The 24,003-nt window shown below is 43.9% G+C and overlaps 1 protein-coding gene across 2 annotated transcripts in view; it reads right to left on the reverse strand.

The window, feature by feature from the left end:
• Window positions 1-9,184, reverse strand: part of pdpn (podoplanin) — a 33,900-nt gene extending 24,716 nt beyond the window's left edge. The window contains exon 1 of one of the 2 annotated variants that reach the window (XM_080215336.1): window positions 8,939-9,181. In XM_080215336.1, the coding sequence (XP_080071462.1) occupies window positions 8,939-9,011 (73 nt within the window). In that variant the 5' untranslated portion in view covers window positions 9,012-9,181. Of the gene's footprint in view, window positions 1-8,938 lie in introns of both variants that reach the window. The other variant, XM_080215337.1, reaches the window with a different exon arrangement.
• Between the last annotated feature and the right edge of the window lie 14,819 nt (window positions 9,185-24,003).

Raw genomic sequence — 24,003 nt, forward strand, 5'->3', positions numbered from 1 at the left:
AATCCCCTCAGGCATTATCACCAAGCCTAACCGCAAAGCAAAATACTTCGGATGCTGGAAATCGGAAACAAAAGCAGAAAAGATTGGAAATTCTGAGGAGATAGGAACACGAGATTTGGTAACCTTTCATTACTGGAACTAACAATAGGTTTGTTGACCTGAAAAGTTAACTGTTTCTCTAAACCTTCTACATTTCTTGCAAATCATACCTGTCCTCTCTACACATAATCCATTCACCCAGCTATCCAGCTCCACTATTTAACTCAGCCGTGCTGCCCTCCACAGGCATCCTCTCTATCGTCCTCTCTTCCCACACCCCCAGCACAGGAACAGCCTAATTCCATGTAGAATTTCAGGATCTTAGCTTGTGCCTGTACAACATCCAGTCATGTTCCCAACCACATGCCATCAAATCATTTTAAAAGTGGAGCTTATTATCTTTTGTAAACTGGTAGCTAATGGCTACTTGCCTGGCATGTCAGCTGTGGGGAGAGTGTTGAATATCACCATCTGATGCTGGCAATTAAGAAAAACAGACTTTAAAAAAATATCCCACTCCCTCCTATTTTCAGCTTCTCTGAAGTCCATGCAATATTAATACGTGTGTGTGTGTGTGTGTGTGTGTGTGTGTGTGTGTGTGTGTGTGTGTGTGTGTGTGTGTTGACAATGGAATGATACTGCACATCATATGGCCTGACTTGTGGGTGGCACGGTGGCACAGTGGTTAGCACTGCTGCCTCACAGAGCCAGGGACCTGGGTTCAATTCTGGCGTTGGGTCACTGTCTGTGTGGAGTCTGCACATTCTCCCTGTTTCTGCTCTGGTTTCCTCTCATGCTTCAAAGATGTGCGAGTTAATTGGCCATGCTAAATTGCTCCACAGTGTCAGGGGGATTAACTGGATAAATACTTGGGGTTATTGGGATACGGCCTGAGTAGGATTGCTGTCAGTACAGGCTTGATGGGCCAAATGGCCTCCTTCTGCACTGTAGGGATTCTATGATTCACTTTGAGGCCCTGAAGAAAGCAGGAGAGAGAGCTGGAGCATAGATAGAAGAGATTTGCTACACCAAATTCTGGGGGACCCTCAGTGCAGATGTGTATGGTATCAGCTCACACCACAAAGTGAGGATCACATCTGTGGCCTTCTTGTCACTGCCGCTATTTATTTATAGAAATATGTCAAAAATATATTTCACATGCGCATTAGAAGTTATCTCAGGAAGTATTTCAGGAGGCTGTTTGTTTATGGTTTAGAAATTATATTTGACGCTGATGTCTTTCCACTGAGGCATGTCTTCTTTCAGACAGAACTACATATGCTCCTTGAACACATTGGCAGTGTTAGCATTTATAAACAGATCATAGATGAGCCTCTCTCAAAGGGCCTGTATAAACAGAACTGTGTTGCTTCTGAAGGCTTTAGCAGCTAGATCCAAAGAACAGTTGGCACACACTAGAAGCTGAAGGCCAGAGGTTCACTGATGTTTGGGCCTTGAGTCTCTTTCATCATTACAGTGAACTAAACATCATCTGCTGCACTTTCAGAGGCTACTTGCCACTTTGCTGTGCTCCAGTTTGGAATGGCAGCCCCATCCTAGCGATGGAAAGGTAAGAGAACGAGAGGTGGAGTAGTAAGGGAGCAGTGGCTCCATATGAGATAGAATCATAGAATAGAATCACTACAGTACAGAAAGAGGCCATTCAGCCCATCGGGCCTGCACCAATAACAATCCCAGCCAGGCCCCATCCCTCTTACGCTCGTATTTACCCTGCTAATCCCCCTGACACAAAAAGGCAACTTATCATGAATTGCTAAATGGAAACCCATGCAGACATGGGGAGAATGTGCAAACTCCACACAGACGGTGACCTGAGGCTAGAATTGAACCCAAGTTTCTGGCACTGTTAGGCAGCAGTGCTAACAGCAGATTTTTAGAAAGGAAGCAGCATACAGTGGTCCCTTTAAGCATGACTGGTAAGGCCACATTTAGACGAAATAATCCTGAGCAAAGCTGCTGCTTGCTTTCCTCAGTACAGCCCATTTAACTTTAAATAGTTCCACATATGCCTGTTTGCGGTGACTGTCAGGACTGGCAGGAACTACCCTTTTACAATTATGGAGGTGCGCAAAATACAGACACACATTGGCTATGGGACAATATACCCCAAACTTGATGATATTTGCCTCTATTTTGTTGCAAGAAATCTGGATCTGCCATAAACAATAGTTTCCAAATTAGCTTCCCTTTCAGCGTCTCCTTAAAAGGGGGAAATATATTTCAGTTGTGCGTATTAGTTAATACTGTTACTGTTTGTCCAACTGCCAACTCAAAGTGATTAATCTTGAAAAAACTACTTCCAGGTAGTTCACTAAAGATACATGGAAAAGAGCATTCAGCTAATCAAACCCAACTCTTCCACACAAACTACGTACTACAGATGCAGGAAATCTAGTGCTATTATTGCTAGATTATTAATCCAGAAACTCAACTAATGCTCTGGGGACCTGAGTTCAAATCCCACCACAGCAGATGGTGGAATTTGAATTCAATAAAAAAAAATCTGAAATTAAGAATCTACTGATGACCATGAAACCATTGTTGATTGTTGGAAAAACTCATGTGGTTCACTAATGTCCTTTAAGGAAAAAATTCAGCCGTTGTTACCTGGTCTGGCTGACATGTGACCCTAGGGCATAGTTGATTCTCAACTGCCCTCTGAAATGGCAGAGCAAGCCACTCAGTTCAAGGGCAATTAGGGTTGGACAATAAATGCTGGCCCAGCCAGCAGCACCCATATCCCCATGAATGAATTTTTAAAAAGCCATCTATTATGACTCCACTGTTCACTCTATCCCGCTGCCCTCCATCCTCTCCAAATTCCATCTTTCCCCCATCCAACAGCACAGGAATAACCTCATCCTATGTAGAATTGCAGCACCTGTACCTGTACTGACAACATCCGATCACATTCCCAACTGCACACATTTTCAAATTCAAAATGAATTCATTGTTTGTTTGTAGACTGGCAGCAAAAGTGATTTTCCCATTGGTGCAAGGGGAAAACTGAGTCAGCAACATATGTGGCAGACAGCCCAAAACAGACTGAAAAGAAAATTCATCTTCTTCCACTTTATGCTCTCCTGAAGACAGTGCGAATTTTAGGGATTGAGCTGATAGGCACCAATACTTCATACAAATGATCATTATTATTGAATATTTCCTTGGTGTCACATTTTGTTTTATGATGCTCTTGTGAAGTGCCTTACATTAAATAGATTATATAAATACAAGCTGCTGTTGGTGTTATTGTTACAGACTGTTTGGAATTTGATACATTACTGCTTAACCTCGTTCTGTCCTCTCCCAATATCCACACACATTCAGTTTCCAGCATGTACATCCAGACTAGGATTGGACGTATGAATCTTGGCACATTTTTAACCTCGGGGGACTGAGGACAACTCAAGTCTCTGTTATCACACTGGCTGTTTGACTACATTGATACAAGAGCCTTCCTGTTTGTAAGGCTCATCTATGCTCTGGATAAACTCGCTGGGAGACAGGGTACATCCTTATTGCTTTTAAAATTTGCCAAATGGATGGATAGGAGCTGCTCATTTCTATGACATCAGAAGGCAGTGGTTAAGCCCTATGTGCACAGAAAGGGAGAATCATAGAATCTCTACAGTGTAGAAGGAGGCCATTTGGCCCATCAAGTACCGACAACAATCCCACCCAGATCCTATCCCTGTAAAAATATGTATTTACCCTCCTAATCCCTCTGACACTAAAGGACAATTTAGCATGGCCAATCAACCTAACCCACACATCTTTGGATTGTGGAAGGAAACTGGAGCACCCAGAGGAAACACACGCAGACACAGGGAGAACATGCAAACTCCACACAGACTGTTACCCAAGGCCAGAATTGAACCTGGATCCCTGGCGCTGTGAGGCAGCAGAGATATTGTGACACCGTGCTGCCCAGTGGATGGGTCCTGTCCATCATTTCAGATGGTTGGGAGAGAGATGGGATCATTTGGGTAAAGGAAGGCAGTAGACTCCAAGTGTGACAGGCTAATTCAGTTGAGCGGGATTATAGACATCTTTATTTACTGTGTTCATGGACTGAGATTGCCCATACTCATTCCTGTGAGTTGGTGAAGGGTACTCTCATCTATCACTTTGGGTTGAATTAGGATCCATGCTCAACAGTGAAATGCCAATGTCAACTCACTGTACTATCCTGCTATTTTCACTGATTGCCTTTATCTCATAAGAACATAAGAAATAGGAGCAGGAGTAGGCCATCTAGCCCTTCGAGCCTGTCCCGCCATTCAATAAGATCATGGCTGATCTGTCGTGGCTCAGTTCCACTTTCCCGCCCTCTCCCCATAACCCTTAATCCCCTCTCTTATCAAGAACCCATCAACCCACTTCTTAAAAATATTTAGCGAGGCAGCCTCCACCACTTCAACGGGCAGAGAATTCCAGAGATTCACCACCCTTTGAGTGAAGAAGTTCCTCCTCAACTCCGTTCCAAACCGCCTCCCCTTTATCTTGAGGCTGTGCCCCCTAGTCCTACTGTCTTTTTTGAGCGGGAAGAGTCTCTCCACCTCTATCCTATCCATCCCGTTCTTCCATCTGTATATTTTTATATGATAAATGCTGATAAAGGTAGGGAGCTGAGGCAATAGAGAAGGGGAGGAGAATGAGATAGGAAAGATGAGAGACTCTGGGTCTTAATTAATCTGTGGACATGTCAGAAACATTAGCTCAGGATAAAGAGAGTCTAATTAAGCAGCGGGAGAAACGGTGCCAAAGAGACAAAAGGTGGAAACACAAGAAGAGATTTACATTGTACCCAATTTGATATCCAGATTGGTATCTAGTTTGACATCTAGTTTCTTGTGTACGACCAACAGCAGCTGGTTTTCATCCACATAAGCAATAATGGGGCAAATTGAAAGGATTCTGCTCCCAATTCATTGGGGCAAATTTTACCATTGCGCCTGCCATGGGAATCAGAGCAGGCGAGGGGTGGACCTTGGAAAAGTCTGTTGACCTTGGGCAGGATTTTACGGATTCCAGATGAGCGAGGCCATAAAATCCTGCCCATTTTGTGGAATGTTCCAAAAATATGGCAAGTTCTGACTTAAAACAAGTGAGTTTCCCTCCAGAAACATAGCCAAGTTTTCTGTTGCGATCTTCTGACACTCAGGTTTTCACCATCACTCTGGCGGGCTTGATAGAGCTGACATGGCCGGCTACACAGAGATCAGGGTATCATAGAATTGTAAAGCAATACAGCATGCACGGAAACAGGTCTTTCAGCCCAACCAGTCCATGCCAATCATGGTGCCCTCCCAGCAAGTCCCAATTGCCTGTGCTTGGCCTATATCCCTCTAATCCTTTCCCATCCATATACTTATGCTTTTTAAATATTTTAAGGATGCCCTAATCAGCACATAAAAACTCCCTCAGTGGAGGAGGGATACTCCCCTGGAAGTGTCTCCTGGCAGTGCCTGCCTCAGTTCCTCCAGCAGTGTCCTCTTGGAATGCCAGGGGGTAATCTCCAGCCTTGGACCTCAACCCCAGGGCCATCAGACACCGGCGCACCCCTGCTGTGGTCCTCATTTTTGATTTTTTTCATTTTTGAAAACCAGTCGTAAATCGCACCAGCATGATGGCACACCGCCAGGGGGCAGGGGTCGGTCGCTTTGATGTAAAACCGTTTAATGATATTAAGATGTTATAAAAATCCACGAGATCACGTCATCGGCAGGAAGGCAGGGAAGATTGTGTTCTGAAATCTCGCCAGTACATGTCACGTTGTGGCCTCCCTTGCAAGAATTTGTGGTCTTAACGGGATTTACACCGATGGTGAATGAGACCATTAAATCCTACCCATTGTGTCATCAGAGTTACAGAATCACACACTGGTGAAACTTTCATGGAAAGGTAGCTTGTATAGTGAAACACATAAGCCCCATGGAATGGTGTACAGAACCAAAACTTTCATCCATCAGTTTGTATGGACAAGTTTAAATTATAAGTCCTGTTTTGCCCTTTATGGTTAATACAATTGTGTAAATCACAAGAGTCAAAGCTGAGGTAATAAAATAATGTTTGATTGAACCATAAGAAGGTTTCCCCTGAGCCAGAGAATGGAAAATTCAGCCTATGTTCCCATTGCTGCAGTGGCGTCCTTTGGAAGGCAAAGGATGTTGACTCTTTAGTGGGTTGTATTTCCATGGGTGCCAATCATCCTTCATCTCCTCACCCATTTGACCAATTTGGGTGATTATCTCAGGTGAGTCTGATCCTAACTTCGACAGGTAAATGTAGAATATCCCAAAGCATCTCAAGTGTCATTGAATACTTTTAGACTGCAATTATTGTTAAATAGGTAAATGCAGAAGCAAATTTGTACAAAGGAATTTCCTAAAAGGGCCAAATGAATTAAATGACTGGTTATCCATGTGAGCCTAAAACTGCCTCTTTCTCTGTAAACATGTTATGGGATCTGTTATATCCACTGGACCAAGCAGATAGGGCCTTAATTTAGCACCATCAACAATGTGGCACTCTCTCATTACAGTACCAAAGTGTCACTCTAGACTGTATGCTGAAATTCAGGAGTGGAGTTTGCACTCACAACTTTCAGAGATGAGAGGGCTACCAACTGCTCCAAGCTGTTATACATGGGTCTAAAGATTGTTTCGCATTTGCTGTTTGGATGATAACATCCCCAATATTGAAGACAGGAAATGTGTGCATGTTTGCAGGATTATGACATCTGCTGTATTGGATAAAGACAACCAGGGGCAACTTTTACTCATGCCTGAAACAAGGGTTGGGGCCTAACATCTTCTTGAACCACAGCATGGGCTCACTGGGCTCATTTTGAAACTGATTTGCCCTGAGGCAATAAATGACAACCCGAAGATGATGAGTAACTTATTTGAAAGTGGAGGACTGCACATTAAATAAATCAATTGCTCCTCCACTCCCATCACTCCTATTCCCAACTCCTTTTCCCTCTGCGACTGTTGTCGGCCCATGTCCCAATATCCGCTCTGCTACCTGATCCTGATGGCTCCTGGCCTAAACCTGAGCAATTCCTGACTCCCAAGGCATTCTTAAAACTCCAGTCTATGCCGTGACCCAAGTCCCTATCCCAAGCTTCAAGACCCTGATAAACCCTGATCCAAGCTTTGTTTCTTGACAATACTAACTTGAGAACCACACCCCAAATTTTGACTTATCCTCAAAAAGGGTTCTTCATGTTTCACCAAGAGCAATGAAGAAAGGTCTGAAGTCCGTGTTGTGGGAGCCTTGTGCTTCACTATTTAGATGTAGAGGGGCGAGGCTGCAAAATGCACACCATTGCAGCCCCAAACTTGTCACAGCCCAGTGTCTACTGCATACAGTTTGCCACAATATCGACTCCACTCCATCCATTTAATCTCCTAAAGAAAGGTTGTGTGTTATTTCTTCCTGGTTCCCAAAAGAATAAAGCAATCTGTGGAATATTCATCCATCCTCATGTTCATGACAATACTTGACAACCTCTCTAGCCCATTAACATGAAAGTCAGTAAGTCCCATTGGATCTTTATTCATGATTTTCTTTCTTTCTTTCTCTTCTCCTGAGGTGCTGGAAGACATGTAAGTATATCCTGTACAAGGAGCCATTCATGTGTGACTATTCCTCAGCACCCAAGCATGTGGACTATCCAGCAGGGGTGGAAATACTGATTGAATGCCAGGCAGAGCCAAAGAGACCTAAGTGTATTGGCCTTACTGACATCTCAATGAGGTCAGTGTGATGACCCTCATGATCGGTAAGGGGAATCAATAATTGACCTTCCAGTTGGGCCATTGAATACGATCTCCCTGGGGATTGGTAATTAGCCAGCCAGTTGGAGCTCATATACCATGTACAGAGCAAGACCTTGAGAGGGTGCATTAATCTTTAACAGTTGGAACCTGTTGTGTTCACCACAGGTTTATGGTTGTTGCTTATTTTCCTTTTGTGCAATAAAAGCACGGTTCCTTCGAAGCCGACTCCTGGAGTTACCATAGTCAGCAAATTCAACACAGCCACATGTCTGAAGCTAGGGCATTAGCTATCTGAATGATTCAGTTCCACACAATAGGGAACATTTTACAATTGCCCAGTCAACCATCAGGTGTGCATATAGCATTTTCTATTGCTATAATCAGTCAGTGTGAACATTGTTACCAGCCTGTTGGAAGTTTGTTCCACCTGTATTAGTGATGCAGCATCGGGACGGAGGGCTCATCAGAAACAGGACCCAGTCTTGGACAAAACCACTACAGTGTATATCTTGGAGTGGTTTCAAAACTGTAATTTAATCCCACTGTGTTTAACTTCAGTGAGATTTCAGTGAGGATACTGCCTTCTATCTATTTGCTGTCAGCTTATTCACTCAACAGTACAACTTCAGAAATCCTGAGAGTGGGATTTCTCACTCACCGAAAACTATTTTTCAACAAAGTGTATGCGCTCATCCAGTATTTGTTCAATCCTTATTTGGTTGTAAATGAATCATAAATAAAGACAATCAAGACTCCAGAAATGCCATGCAGAATATTTCAAACAGAATTAGACTGTTGGTTTTTAAAATAATGAAACTCTTCCCAATTTTCAAAACTAAAAGGTAACTTGTAAAAGGCTAAACATTTTCAAAGAAACTTTTCTCCTCCATCACATAAATCACGGTGTAATTTTGAAATATTTCAGCACTTTAACACCACTGTTTCTTCCTTATAAATGGCATCAGAAGTCTTTCACAAAACTAGTAAATATTAATACCCCATCCTTTCCCACCCATCCCCTTTTGCTCCACTGCCCCCTCCCCTCCCTACATACCTCACCCCTTCCAATTTGAAAGAATGATTTTTCTTACCTATTTGGGCTGAAATACAGAAGAACGCAGCCAGGGACAGGAGAACTAGGTATCTGAATCCCATCTTGTACATACTTATTTGTTTTCTGAGGATCTAATCTGTCTCTCTCAGCTTTAAAACTAAAACCCAGTGAGATCCAGTGGGCACTAAATCACTAAAAGCTAAATCGTCGAGCAAGCCTTTCAAGCAGACTTCAAGTTCAGCTTTGCAAGCTGTCTGGGAGAAAACAAGGAACAGCCCTGGCTTCCAGACTCCTATATATTTGGGTTGGAAGTTTTGCAGGAAAGGGTAGTGTGACGCCTCTTAGAGAAGTGGATTGGGTGTGGATCAGGAAGGGTGGGTGGCTGGGGAGGGTGGGGGTGGGCCTGGAGGCACAGTGGTGAGGAGAGGCGGGGGGAGTTTGAATGATGTCAGATTCAGGATAAGCTTGAGACTCATTTAGTCTGTGCCCACTTTAAACAGAGTGGGCTAGTGCCAGAAATCAAGATCTTTCATCTCAAAGGAATCCAGTTCTTTGAGATATATTTAGTGAGGAGTTCTGTGGGGGATGGCTGAGAAATTAATGGCTGTGTAATTTGTTGTTGGAGGAAGAATAACTGTAATGAAAGCATTTTTAAATTATTGATTTAAATTCCTTTAACTACCCCAAAATATTCCATACCTAATCACAAACTAAACAAACATTTGCTTCCTGTTTTATTAATGCTTTTCTCTAGCAATTACTCCCTCTAAAAGTTTCAACTCAGTTACTGCGTGCTCTCCTGAGTCTAGGCAAATTCTTTGACCATGGGGGCAGCTAAAGCCAAGTTTAATCCCTGACCTCAATGGATATTTTCTTTCTGGGGCAACTTTCCTGTCTTGTACATCCTTGTATGCATCAGTCCACAAGAGACTCATGAATTGGTAAAAGGGACAGCAACCCCAGGAGGGATATCTCCTTTCTTAATTGTGATGATATGAGGGAGTATATCATCATCTGTGGGATTTTAAAAGAATGGAATGGGAGCCAGGCATGTTCTCCATTGGAGAGTGTAGTTTTCTCCACGAGATTATTCCCAGATGTAAGATGGAAACATTACCCATTCTCTCCCCCTTTGCTCACTACCGACAATTCCAACAAGCTGGGAGCGGGGTGGAAAGGGGAAACTCTGACCTGAATCCAGTTTCATTAAGATATGTTTATGACATAACCCCACACCGTCTACCTTCTTTCTGATCTTTATTTCAGGTCCTTGCCATTATAAAGGAAATCCAGATGCCAATATAGAGGAGGTCCAGATGGAACTCACTCACAGCACGTTATAATTTACATTGTAAAGACGAGAGGAAGCACACCCAGGTGATGGATAACAATTATGCCCTTCAAGATAGCACACACATATCTGTCAACTTGAGTGAGGAATTGGCCTCACAGTGTCTGATTCAGTAAGGGGCTAGAGGCTGAGCAATGCTATCTGTTGTCAGGCCTCCTCCTGGTGAGATGGAGGATAGAATCATCAAACCCCTAGCGTGCCGGAGGAAGCCATTAGGCCATCTAGCCTGCACCGACCACAATCCCACCCAGGCCCTATCCCTGTAACCCCACATATTTACCCTACTAATCCTCTGATGTCAAGAGGCAATTTACCATGGCCAATCAACCTAACCTGCACATCTTTGGACTGTGGGAGGAAACTGGAGCACCCAGAGGAAACCCATGCTGATATGGGGAAAATGTTCAAACTCCACACAAACAGCCACCTAAGCTGGAATTGAACCTGGGTCCCTGGTGAGGTAGCAGTGCTAACTACTGTGCCACCATGCTGCCCATACGGCTGGCCAGCCAGTGACAGTAAAGGTCAGCTGCAGCCTCCAGCCTGCCTTCTAGGCCGTGTACCATGGAGTAACTCCAAGGGAATGCCTCTTCAAAACAATCTTGGGAAAGGCCACTTCCCCTTCAGCAGTGGGTAAACAAAGGGTTAGTCCTGAGTTCCTCCTTCATATGTCTGCGCATGTTGCCTTTCCTTTCTTCACCAGTCATTTCCTAATTCCATCCCCCCAATTCCCCCAGGCCAACCATTTTGAGAATGGTTATAAGTGTATTGATACTTTAAGCCAAGGGCTTTCAGAATTGTTGTCCCGCCAACTGTAACACATCATTCAATTGCCCCATCCCTTTAAATATAATTTTGAGGCTCCCTACCCCTATCCTAGTGTGCACAAGAATCTGGTAAAAAATTCTACAGATGATCTGGTTGAGAAAATTTGCTTGCTGACTCTTGAATTCACTGTATTCACTTAGATCCAATTTAGGGGATGAGCACTCAACAGCAGTCAATGCAGTTAGACAAGAAGCTGGCTGATTTCCCAACCCTTCAATCCAAGGAGACAAATCAGAGATTGAGGCCCACATCTTTGCCATGATGGAGAAGCTCTTCATCTTGGCAAATGTAGCAGAAATAGCTGAAATTCCAAAGGACCCCTCCTCTGCTGAACTTTTCATTTATGCAGGGACAGGAATGGAGCTGGATCAGTATTCATGCTAACACTGTTTACAGAGGCAGCTAGCCATTTAAAGCATCAGCTGCCTTCACTTAGGTGGGATTTTGGTAGGCCAAGAGTGTATTCAGATTAGACCAGGTAAGAACTGGCTGATCTAAACTTGGTGCATTTGTTTAGATATGTAAGGGGGTACATCTTTGGATATTATCCTGGGATACTTTTTTGGGAGGTAAAGTATCCTCTGGGATTGTTAAAAACAGACATGATTGTGCTTAAGAAGTGCGTAAACTCCATGGACCTACCAAAGCTGTCAAGTAACTGTCAAAGCTGTCAAGTAACTGTTAAGCTGACAAAAAATTATGGAAATGCATTGGAACTGTTAAAGTAACATAGAGGTGTCAATGCTGACAAAGAACTGCTAGGTTGTTGAAGAACTGTCCAAACTGTCAAAGAACTTTTTTAAAATTTGTTCGTCGGAGATGGACAACACTAGCTGGCCAGCATTTATTACCCATCCCTGGTTGCCCTTGAGAAGGTGGTGGTGAGCCTCCTTCTTGAAAGGCTGCAGTCCATGTGCTATGGGTTGACCCACAATGCCGTTAGGAAGAGAATGCCAGGATTTTGACCTAGCGATTACAAAGGAACAGCAATATACTTCTAAGTCAGGGTGGTGAGTGGATTCAAGGAGAACTTGCAGGTGGTAGTGTTCCCAAGTATCTGCTGCCCTTGTCCTTCTAGATGGAAGTGTCTATGGGTTTGGAAGATGAAAGCTGTCAAAAACTGTCAAACTGGCAAAAAAACTGTCAAGCTGTCAAAGACTTGTCTAATCTGCCAAAGAACTGTTAAAGCTGTCAGAGATGGTGGCATTGCGGCTTATTTGGTGCCATGGGGATTGGGTGGAGGGTATGAGATGGTATGGATGGGTCATGGGGAGTGTGTGGGGGGGTTGAGGGGACGCGAGGGGTAAGGGTCAGAGGGATGTTTTATATTTTAATCTTTTTTTTATTTTGGACTCAGAACGGAGCTCTGAGATAGGCGCTATCTGCCTTAACAGTCAGCAGCATCCTCATTTCTCTCCAGATCACTCATCCTAACTCCTATTCTAGTCCATCCTCACCCCCAGATTGAAAATCCAATGTCCAGTCTGCTATTGTACAAGGTTGGGTTCATGGAGCCAAGAATTCTCCCATCCCTGAGGATTCAACACAGAGAATGGAAATGTAGGTCTCAGTATTATAACCTTCTGTAGGAACAACTTCAGCTTGCCTTAGTAACTGAGCTTTAAGCTATCTGTTGCATTCCAGTGATGCGTAAGATATTTCAGTGTTCTTCACCAACATTTGTTTGCCCTCATCTTAGTTTGGCTCACTTACCTCTGATTCAGAAGGTTGTGAATTAATGGTTCATTCCCAAATTTCAGTGCGTAATCTAGACTAATACTCCAGCATAGCACCAAGACAGTGCAACATTGTTAGGAATGCTGTTCTTTGGATGGAATATTAAATTGAAGCCCCATATGCCTGTGCTGGTGGGTTGGTTAGATGCCAAGGATCTCAATCAATATTCAAAGAAACACAGGTAGTTCGCACAATATCCTCTGTCATCCAACCAACACAATTAACCAGCCATTCCTTGATGTTTAGATACTTGATGAGTAAAAAATGGCTGCTGCGGACAACATAATTCATTATATGTAAAGTGCTTTGAAACGTTTCTGGAAGATGTGATAAGGTACTTTATTGGTACTTCACTGGAGTTTTTGGAGTACCATGGAGTGACAGGAGTAATAACATCTTTAAAATTTGTTTAATGTGATTTCCATGAGCTGCTGCCAATAATTTTATTACTTCCTTCTTGGTATCCTCCAACATCTGTTCAGTTGGCCTGAATGCAGCATCATGCCACAGAGAGCAGTCCACACAAGCAAGAAATACATAATCGTTCCGTACACTGCACCGCCCCATTCGCCATTACCAACGCTCGATCAATAACTAGCTCAAGATCTATGCTAAGGAACAAAAACTTCAAACTTTGCAGCTCTGCACAACTGCCATCGTCAATAACAACCATTTCAACATCATTAACCACAGCAACTTGCATTGTGTAGTGCTCTTCATAGAGAAAAAACATCACAAGGCTCGTCCCATGGAGTAACCAGATACAGGGGCACTGAGCTAGAGAAGGGAATATTAATTGTGGGGTGACTAGAAATCTGGTCAGAATGACGGGTTTTAATGAGGCTCTTAAGTTTAGTTATTGGTGTCACAAGTAGGCTTACATTAACACTGCAACTAATTTACTGTGAAAAGCCCCTAGTCGCCATACTCCAGCACCTGTTCAGGTACTCTGAGAAAGAATTTAACATGGTCAATGCACCTAACCAGCATGCCTCTCAGACTGTGGGAGGAAACTGGATCACCCAGAAGAAACCCATGCAGACACAGGGAGAATGTGCAAACTCTGCACATACAGTGACCCATGCCGGGAATCAAACCCATGTCCCTGGCACTGCGAAGCAGCAGTGCTAACCACTGTGCCACCATGCCATCCCATGGAGGAGAGAGGGAGATGGAAAATGAATCTTACGGAGGGAATTGCAGGGGCCTAGCAGTTGAAGACAGTCTCACCAATGGTGGGGTGAAGGGAAGGATAATACACACAAGAGGCCATCGAGTCTGAGGCATTGGAGCATTTGACAGGAATGTGATTGTGGAGCTGTAAATAGTTAGAGAGCTATGGAAAGATGAGACCAGGAATGAAATATGAGTACTGAGCCAAACACAACAGAAAGATTCCAGGTTCAACAGCAGATGTTGATACATAGCATCTTTGGCATACTTTAGAAAGAAAGGAGGGAAAACTAGATTAAAAGATGAGTCCTTGTGTGCCTTAGGAGAGGGGACTGAAAGATGGGTTTTGAGATGATTGGCAAAAGGTTCAGAGCAGAGATTCAGAGAAGTGTTCGAGGGGGTGGGTCCAAAACAGCGAGGAGCACAGATTTCAACAATGGGATAAAAAGGGGATTGGATTGCAACAAAGGCCTCAGATGACAGTGGTTGATCTTAACATCAGTTGTGTTGACCAGTATAGAAAGCTAATGAGGTCAGGGAAAACAGGCCAAGGCAGTTTCCCCAGTGGCAGGCCAGCCATGCAAAACACTGTAGACATCCCATTAGCAGCCATTGGCAAGCTACCTCCACCTCTGGAAAACACACTGTGGGAGGGAGGGGGGGTGCTGCTGTGCAGGGGCTGCTGAGGGTGCCAGTGAATCCTACTCAATCAAGTGAGAAAATACAGAATGTCTTTAACTATTCAATATCAAAGTAGAGCAGGAAAAAGGTGCAAAGATACAAAAATGTGAACGTTAGTGGCCATGAGGCATGGGCCTACAGCACGAAAAGAGTCGGCAATTGTATAATCCTCACTGATTGAATAGTGATAGTCACTGATCAAGAACAATGACAACTTGCATTTATTTAATGCCTTTAATAAGGAAAGATTCAGGCCCATCAGTCAGATCACAATCTGGGAGGGTTCAATTAATTCCATCAGCAGTCACAGATACAGAGCAGAATCCATCTCCCTGATCATTGGGGTGGGAAGGGAAGAACATGTGCCCGTATATAGAAGAGTAATAAATGACTTCATTACAGAAGAAGCATCAAGAGTTGGAAAAGATCTTTCACTCATCCAAATACTGTCTAACCACCTCTGTTACGTTATCACAGTATGTAATTAGGAAGAGAAATGGAATGTTGGCATTTATTGCAAGGGGAATAGGATATAAAAGTAGGGAAGTTTATGCAGCTACACATGGCCTTGGTGAAACCACATCTAGAGCACTAGTCTATTTATTGAAAAAATATATAATTGCATTGGAAACAGTTTAGAGAATGTTTACTCGATTCATTCCTAGGATAATGACCCTTTCTTATGAAGGAAGGTTGAGCAGGTTGGGCCTATATTCATTGGTGTTTAGAAGAATGAAAGTGGATCTTATTGAAATATGTAAGATCCTGAGGCGATCTGACAGAGTAGATTAGCAGGAGGATGTTCCTACTTGTGGCGGAAACTAGAACCAGGGAAGAATCAGAGGTCTCCCTTTGAAAATAAAGATTTTGTTCTCTCAGAAGGTCATTTGTCTGTGGAATCCTTTTCCCCAGAAAAGCTGGACCATTGAGTTTATCTAAGGCTGACTTAGATCAATTTTGGGGGGGGGTTTTAAAAAATTCATTTGTGGGACATTGGTGTCACTGGCTGGCCAGCATTTATTACCCAAATCTAGATGCCCGAGGGCAATTGAGAGTTAACCACATTGTTGTGGCTTTGAAGTCATACGGGCCATCATTATGGGTGACAGACAGGAAAGTGGTGCTGTGAACACAGCCATACCAGCTGTGATCTTACTGAATGACAGAGCAACCTCGAGGAGCTGACCCCTGCTCCTAAGTCCTGTTACTTTAACTCTCCAAATGACTCTCCTAGTCTGTGAGTGGTAAGGTAGGTTTTCATTCCCCTGAATGCAGAAGATTAAGGTGGAGATCTGATAGAATTGTTTAACATAACAAAGGAATTGGTGGGTTAGACTGAGGCCAGAATTCTCTGGCCGTTCACACCCCACAGCCACTGCAAGTGAGGATGGAGAATTTGACGCTCGGCCAAATCTCCATTCCCTGCAGTGGGACCAGAGAATCCTGCTGGCATGAACATCTGGAGAATTCCAACCAGGGAGAAATAATTTCCTCAGTGGGAGAAATCAGAGTAACGGGGCATAGCGTTAGAATTTGAGTAAGGCTGCTCAGGGGTGAGGTCAAGTACCACTTCTTCATACAAAGGGTTGTGGAAATTTCAAATTATACCCCATAAAAAGTAGTTGACACCAGTTCCATTGAAAATTTTTAAAACTGACATTCTTTGTTAGCTAACAGTACCGAGGGATATAGAACCAAGACAGATAAGTGAGTTGAGATACAGATTAGCCATGGATGGTGGAACAGGCTCGGGGGGCTGAATGGCCATTCTCTGTCCCGTGTAATCTAACTGTCCACAGGCCATCTTTCTAGACCCATAACTCCACCATCGAAGTTCATTCCTCTAATGTTTTAACTGCTTAGAAGAAAACTCGACCTCCGAGTGTTCTAACTCTACCAGCCTAGCAATTATTATAATTAAAAACTCCAAAAGTCACTGCAGGATTAGAGAGCGAGTTATATTTGTGGATGGTTTCAAAAATTCTTTCGAAAATTTGAAGCTGGTGTTTGGAGATCATGAGATCAAAGAACGTATCTGTTTGCAATTTTGGACTGTGTTGAATTATCAGTGAAGTTCGCACTGTTGCGTGGCTGCTGCTACTTGGTCAAGCTGTCTCTATTCAGTATTGAGTACTGTGGTTACTGATGCTGAAGAGTGGCATAGTCAGTGTCTATTCAACTTGTGGATGTTGAGATGTTACCTAAAGTAATCCTCTCACCAGGAGAATTTGCCCAAACACACAAACAGATAAAGAATTCTGCTTCCAATATCTTTTTGATTCAATGGGGTGGCAGTCTCTCTCTCTCTCTCTCTCTCTCTCTCTCTCCCCTCCCCCCCCCCCCCCCACCCAACTGAATCATAAAGTTCTGGGTTTAAATCCTACTCCAGGAATCTGAGCTGAAAACTCTAGGTTGACAATCTAGTGACGCATTGATAAAGGACTTTGTTGCCGGAGGTACCATCTTTCAGATGAGATGTTAAACCAACATAAAAGAGCACAGAGTTGTACTTTGAAGGTGAGCTGGGAAATTCTCACTGATGTCTTGTCTGTATTTATTCATTTACTGGGTATGAGCATCGTTGGTTGGGACAGTATTTATTGTCCATCCCTAACTGCCCTCCATTTTAGAGGGCATTTTAGAGTCAACCACATTGCTGTGGCTCTGAAGTCACGTGTAGCCCAGACCAGGTAAGGATGGCAGATTTCCTTTCCTAAAGAACATTAGTAAACCACATGGGTTTTTTCAATGATCAACATGGTCATCAGTAAATTCTTAATTCCAGGTTTTTTTTATTGAATTCAAATTCTTCCATCTGCCATGGCAGGATTCGAACCTGGGTCCCCAGAACATTAGCTGAGTTATCTGCATTAATAATCTAGCGATAATATCACAAGGTCATTGCCTTCCCTTAATCACATCACAAATAAAGGTCACGGAATTGAAAGACAGACTTCAGCAAGTCATTAGTATCAGTTTCTCTGCTGAGAAACATTCTGAGTTGGTCTGTGCTGGGTACCTTCCCGTGGAATTATTGAAAGCTGATACTTAATGGTGAATTGTAGAGAGAACGCTACATAGCAGAAACCTCTTCCCTTTAATTCGCTGCTATAAATACACTTCAGAGATTCTATGCCAACTTGCAGCCCCCAACTGGTCATTAGGGCCAAGAATATTGATGTCTTAAAATAAAATGAGAGGAGTCAATGTAAGCAGGATGCGGAGCCAAGCCACAGATTACTAATGGCGTGGGTACTCATGGTGAATGATAAACAAACATAGGAATACATTTCCAACTGGTTTATGCGCTGCTAGTTATTCCATGATCCCCCCAGTGACATTCAGGACCATAATCAATCTCCATACTTCACCCGAGGGGCCATCCTCTCTGTGTGTGTTTAGAGAGGGAGTGCCAACAATTTATTCAGCGATGGGATGGGGGAATGTCACAGTCAAACTGATGTCTTCGTCACCTCCTACCATTATTCTCGACTTCCCAGCTGAATTGCCTGGAGCAGAAGAACCACATGGTTGATGTTTCCCTATCTTGAGGCCAAATGCAGCAGCCCAACCTCTGCCGGAACCTGTGATCCACACCATCCAAGGACTGGATTTTGGGACTTCCTGTTTTATATATATAAAACTTGGATTTGTACATGTAGGGCATAATTTCAAATTTGCAGATAATACTAAATTCAGAAATGTGGCAAACAAAGAGATGGACATGATAGGATTTCAGAAGGACAGGGACAGTCGGATCAAATGGGCATCAGATGAAATTTAGCAGTGACATATGAAATAATATGTTTTATTAGCAAGAATGAGAAGAGGCAACATGAGCTTAGAAATACAATTTGATAGCAGCAAAGGGAGATCTTGGCGGGGTCCATATGCAGATCTTAGAAGGTGGCAGCATAAGTTGTGAAGGCCGCTAGTAAACACACGGAATCCTTGGTTTGATTATCAGCAGAATAGAGTGGAGAATGGAGGAAGCTATCCTAGCTCTGTATCACATATTGGATTATTGGCCTGGTTATATTATCATCTTCAATTCTGAGCACCAATTCTGAGCACCATCCCTAAAATTCTACCTATGGGTAGAATTTTAGGGATGGTAAAAACCTGGTGCTTGCCATCCTGAAAGTTGGTGTGTAACGCATTATCCCTGACTCTCGGAAGTCCACTACCATTTAATACTCATTTGAGCAGTGATTGGTAATGGGCAGGATTTCTGCCCATCCTTGGAAGGTAGTCCTGCCCGTGAGAGATGTTGGCTAATCTTATTGGCTGACAGCTCTCCAACTCACCCTGGCACACAGTGGCAGTGGCCAGGAGAGCTACTGCAGCCCTTTGCCTGGAACTAAGTCCTGAGAAGGGGATGCTATTGTGGGTCTGGAGGCAGGGTGGAAGGGGGTGGGGGGGGGGATGATTGCAGCATCAGTAGTAGGCTTGGGGGGGACAGGGAGAGGCAGAACTCCAAGATTCAACAGGAGAGGCCACCTTCACTCCTACTTCCCACCTAAGATGACGAAATGTTTATTTCTCTATTTCTCATCCTACTCATAGGCTGGATGGTAAAAGACCCCTAAGTTATCGTTAAGTGGCCATTCAAGGGCCTTAATAAGTAAAAGGGTGGATTTCCCAACCAAGGCCCTGCCCACCCAAGTGTGAAATTAATCTGGGGTCAGGGTGGGCAGGATCCTGGGGAGGATTCTCATGCATACAATTTTACACTCCCCCACCCCACTGCCTCAGAATCTGCCCTGGGGCCAGCATAAATTTATGCCCCAGAGGAAAAACATCAAGGACTTGGAGTGGGTGCAAAAGGAGTCTATCAGCATGTTGCTGGGAATGTGGGCCTACAGTTAGAGAGACTGGAGACATTGGGACAGTTGTCCTGAGAGCACAGAAGGCTAAGGGAGATTGAACAAAGGTGTTCAAAACCATGAATAGTTTAGATAAAGTAAATAAACTAAAAAAAAGCCTTTTCTGTTGCTGGCCAGGGGATCAGTAATCAAAGATTTGAGTTGATTGGAAAAGAGGGAAGTAACACGGGGGAAGCATTTTTTTACCCAGTGAATTGTAAAGATCTGTGCTGCCTGAAAGAATGGTGGTCGCAGATCCTAGAGTAACTTCCCAAAGAGATTTGGATAAATGCTTGAAAAGAAAAATAATTGCAGTGCTATGGGGAGAGGGCACGGGAGTGGAATTAATTGGATAACTTTACCACAGAGCCAACAGAGCAGCGTCAAATGCTTCCCTTCCGGACTGTATCGTTCCATCATTCCACAAGTGGAGGGAAAACAAAATCATCAAAACTAATCCCACTTCACTCAGGCTCAGGCTCAAGGAGGTAATAGTCCAATATTATCACTAGACTATTAATCCAGAAACTCGGTGAATGTTCTGAGGACCCGGGTTTGAATCCTGCCACGGCAGATACTGGGATTTAAGTTCAATAAAAAATAAAGAATTTACTCATAACCATGAAACCAATGTCGGAAAAACCCATTCTGTTTACTAATGCCTTTTGGGGAAGGAAATCCCTTCAGTGCAGAAGAAGGCCATTCAGCCCATCAAGACTGCACTGACAACAATCCCACCCAGGCCCTATCCCCGAAACCCCACGTACTTACCCTGCTAATCACCCTGACACTAAGGGGCAATTTAGCATGGCCAATCAACTTAACCCGCACATCTGCAGACTATGGGAGGAAATCGGAGGAAACCCACACAGACACAGGGAGAAGGTGTAATCTCTGTGCAGACAGTCGCCTAAGGCCAGAATCGAACCTAGGTCCCTGTTGCTGTGAGGCAGCAGTGTTAACCACTGTAACCACCTACTGACCTTACCCGGTCTGGCCTACCTGTGACTCCACAGCCACAGCAATGCGGTTGACTCTCAGCTGCCCTCGAAAATGGCCCCATTCAGTTCAAGGGCACTTAGGAATGGGGCGATAAATGCTGGCTGGCCAGCGACACCCATGTCCCACGAATGAATAAAACAAAAATCCACAGAGTGCATTCAGCAAATGGCTGCCTGTACTGAAATAAATCAAAGCTTGTTTCTAAATTTGTGAGCTGGGATGATGTGCAGCTGGTTTCTATATATATTCCATTCAGTCAGTCTGCACCTATTCTTGCCAGACAAAAGGTTCTATTTCCCTTCATTCATGGCTCTGGGGACTGATGGTGGTGTAACGTTCATTTCTATTAATATTACAATTTCTGTATTGTGCAGTATGGAAAACCAGCATTCTGCCCCATCACCACCTCCTCCCCCTCCCCTTTGAGCTGTACTGTTCTTTGTAAACCTGCAAGGAGAAACCTTTTCACTCAGAGGGTGGTGAACCTGTGGAATTCTCTACCACAGAAGGCTGCAGAGGCCAAGTCACTGAAAGAAGGAAATAGATTTCTAGATGTTAAATGTGTCAAGGGGTAATGGGGAGACCATGTGTTGAGATGGACTGATAGAACATAGAACATAGAACATTACAGCGCAGAACAGGCCCTTCGGCCCACGATGTTGCGCCGACCAGTTAAAAAACAATGACCCTCTAACCTAAACCAATCCCTTTTCATCCATAAACCTATCCACGGATCTCTTAAGCGCCCCCAAACTAGGCGCATTTACAACTGCAGCAGGCAGGGCATTCCAATCCCTCACCACCCTCTGGGTAAAGAACCTACCCCTGACATCCGTCCTATAACTACCTCCCCTTAATTTAAAGCCATGCCCCCTCGTGCTAGCTTTCTCCATCCGAGGAAAAAGGCTATCACTATCCACCCTATCTAAACCTCTAATCATCTTATATGTTTCAATAAGATCCCCTCTTAGCCGCCTTCTTTCTAGCGAAAACAACCCCAAATCCCTCAGTCTCTCCTCATAGGACCTCCCCTCCATACCAGGCAACATCCTGGTAAACCTCCTCTGCACCCTCTCCAAAGCCTCCACATCCTTCCTGTAATGTGGGGACCAGAACTGCACACAATACTCCAAGTGCGGCCGCACCAGAGTTGTGTACAGTTGCAACATGACGCTGCGACTCCTAAATTCAATCCCCCTACCAATAAATGCCAAAACACCGTATGCCTTCTTAACAACCTTATCTACTTGATTCCCTACTTTCAGGGATCTATGTACACATACACCTAGATCCCTCTGTTCATCCACACTATTCAGAGTCCTCCCGTTAGCCCTATACTCGACACATCTGTTATTCCTACCAAAGTGAATTACCTCACACTTCTCCGCATTAAACTCCATCCGCCACCTCTTGGCCCAGCTCTGCAACCTGTCTAAGTCACCCTGCAAACTATGACACCCTTCCTCACAATCTACCACACCTCCGACTTTGGTGTCATCAGCAAATTTACTAATCCACCCAACTATACCCTCATCCAGATCATTAATAAAAATTACAAACAGCAGTGGCCCCAAAACAGATCCCTGAGGCACACCACTCGTAACTGAACTCCATGACGAATATTTACCATCAACCACCACCCTCTGTCTCCTACCTGCTAGCCAATTCCTGATCCAATTTCCTAGATTACCCTTAATTCCATACATCTGCATTTTCTGCAGAAGCCTACCATGGTGAACCTTATCAAACACCTTACTAAAATCCATATATACCACGTCAACTGCCTTTCCCCCATCCACCTCTTTGGAGCAACTCAAAGGCCTGAATGGCCTCTCCCTCCTGCTCCTGTTTTGTGTATTTCTATGCCTCAAGGTGTGTTTTATTAAAATAGCATCGGTCAGCTAACGAACCGTATCTATGGCAACACTGAATTTCAGCTCTTAGTAGTTGCTGGATGGGAATGAGGAAAAGGTGGAATCAGAAATATCCACAGCTGTTAGAAAACGTAACTGGGAATTTGCTCAGAGGTTTTTCCTGTTCCTCATTGTTACTGAGTCAGAAGTGCAAGGGCTGTGTGAGTTCAGAATCAGAGGACATCAGCTGTGATGTCCTCTCATTGATATGCCCCTTACTCTGACCCTTTAGGTCCAAATAGAGTGTGCTGGTCCCGGCCTCTGACACTGCCAGAAGCCAGCACTTCCCAAAGTGGGCAAGAGAATATAGAATCATAGAATCCCTACAGTGCAGAAGGAGGCCATTCAGCCTATTGAGTCTGCACTGACTGTTAAAAGATCATCCCACCCAGACCTATCCACATAACCCCACATATTTACTCCGCTAATCCCCATAACCTATACATCTTGATACATGAGGGAGCAATTTAGCATGGCCAATCCATCCAACTTATGCATTTTTGGAGAACATGGAAACTCCACATAGACAATGACCCAAGGCTGGAATTGAATCCAGGTCCCTAGCACTTTGAGGTAGCCGTGCTAACCACTGTGCCACCTCTTCCCACTTCAAGTCACTGTAACCATAAAAAAACGAATTTACATAGAAAATAGCAACAGGAGCAAACCATTCAACCCTTCAAATCTGTTCCACCATTTCATAGAATCATAGAATGCCTATAGTGCAGAAGGAAGTCATTCGGCCCATCGAGACTGCACCAACCCTCCAAACAGCATCTCACCCATAAAGAAAAAATAATTAACAGTTCCAACATACGGAGTTATGATCTGACAATCACAGAGCCTTGGGTCACAATGCGGAGTTTGAACATTCTTTTCATGTCTGCATGGGTTTCCTCCAGGTGCTCCGGTTTCCTCCAACAGTCCAAAGATGTGCAGGTTAGGTGCACTGGCCATGGTAAGTTGCCCCTAGTGTGTAGGTTAGATGGATTTGCTGAGATGGATGTTCTGGGTTGCATAGATGGGGCAGTGAGGTGGGCCTGGTCCTTGACATTGTGAGGCTGCAGTTCTAGGCACTGTGCTACCATATCGCCCTTCATCAGATCTGTATCTTAATTCCATTTGCCCATCTTGCTTCTGTGATATTTTTCAACACCTTTTTACCTAACAATGATCACAGAAACAGACTATTTGGACCAATTGGTTTACACAAACCTACTCTCATCTGACTTTGAGTTATCGACATATTGACTGGAACTCCATCGCCTCGCCCGCCATGGAATCGGCACGGGCGAGGGTCTGACAGCGGAAATCTCCATTGACCTCGGATGGGAATTTCCAATCTCACCCGAGCGAGGCCATAATATCCCACCCATCCTTCCTCCATCATGTACTTATCTAATTTCCCCTAAGTGCTTCTTTGCTATTCACCTCAGTTATTCAATGTGATAGTGAATGCCACATTCCAACCACTCCTCAAATAAAGAGTTTATTCCTGAATTCCTTACTGCGTTTATTTTATATTCCTGGCTCATAGTTCTGAACTCATCTA

Source organism: Carcharhinus amblyrhynchos, chromosome 30 (assembly GCF_965287045.1).
Source record: "Carcharhinus amblyrhynchos chromosome 30, sCarAmb.v2.hapA, whole genome shotgun sequence".
Taxonomy (NCBI): Eukaryota; Metazoa; Chordata; class Chondrichthyes; order Carcharhiniformes; family Carcharhinidae; genus Carcharhinus; species Carcharhinus amblyrhynchos.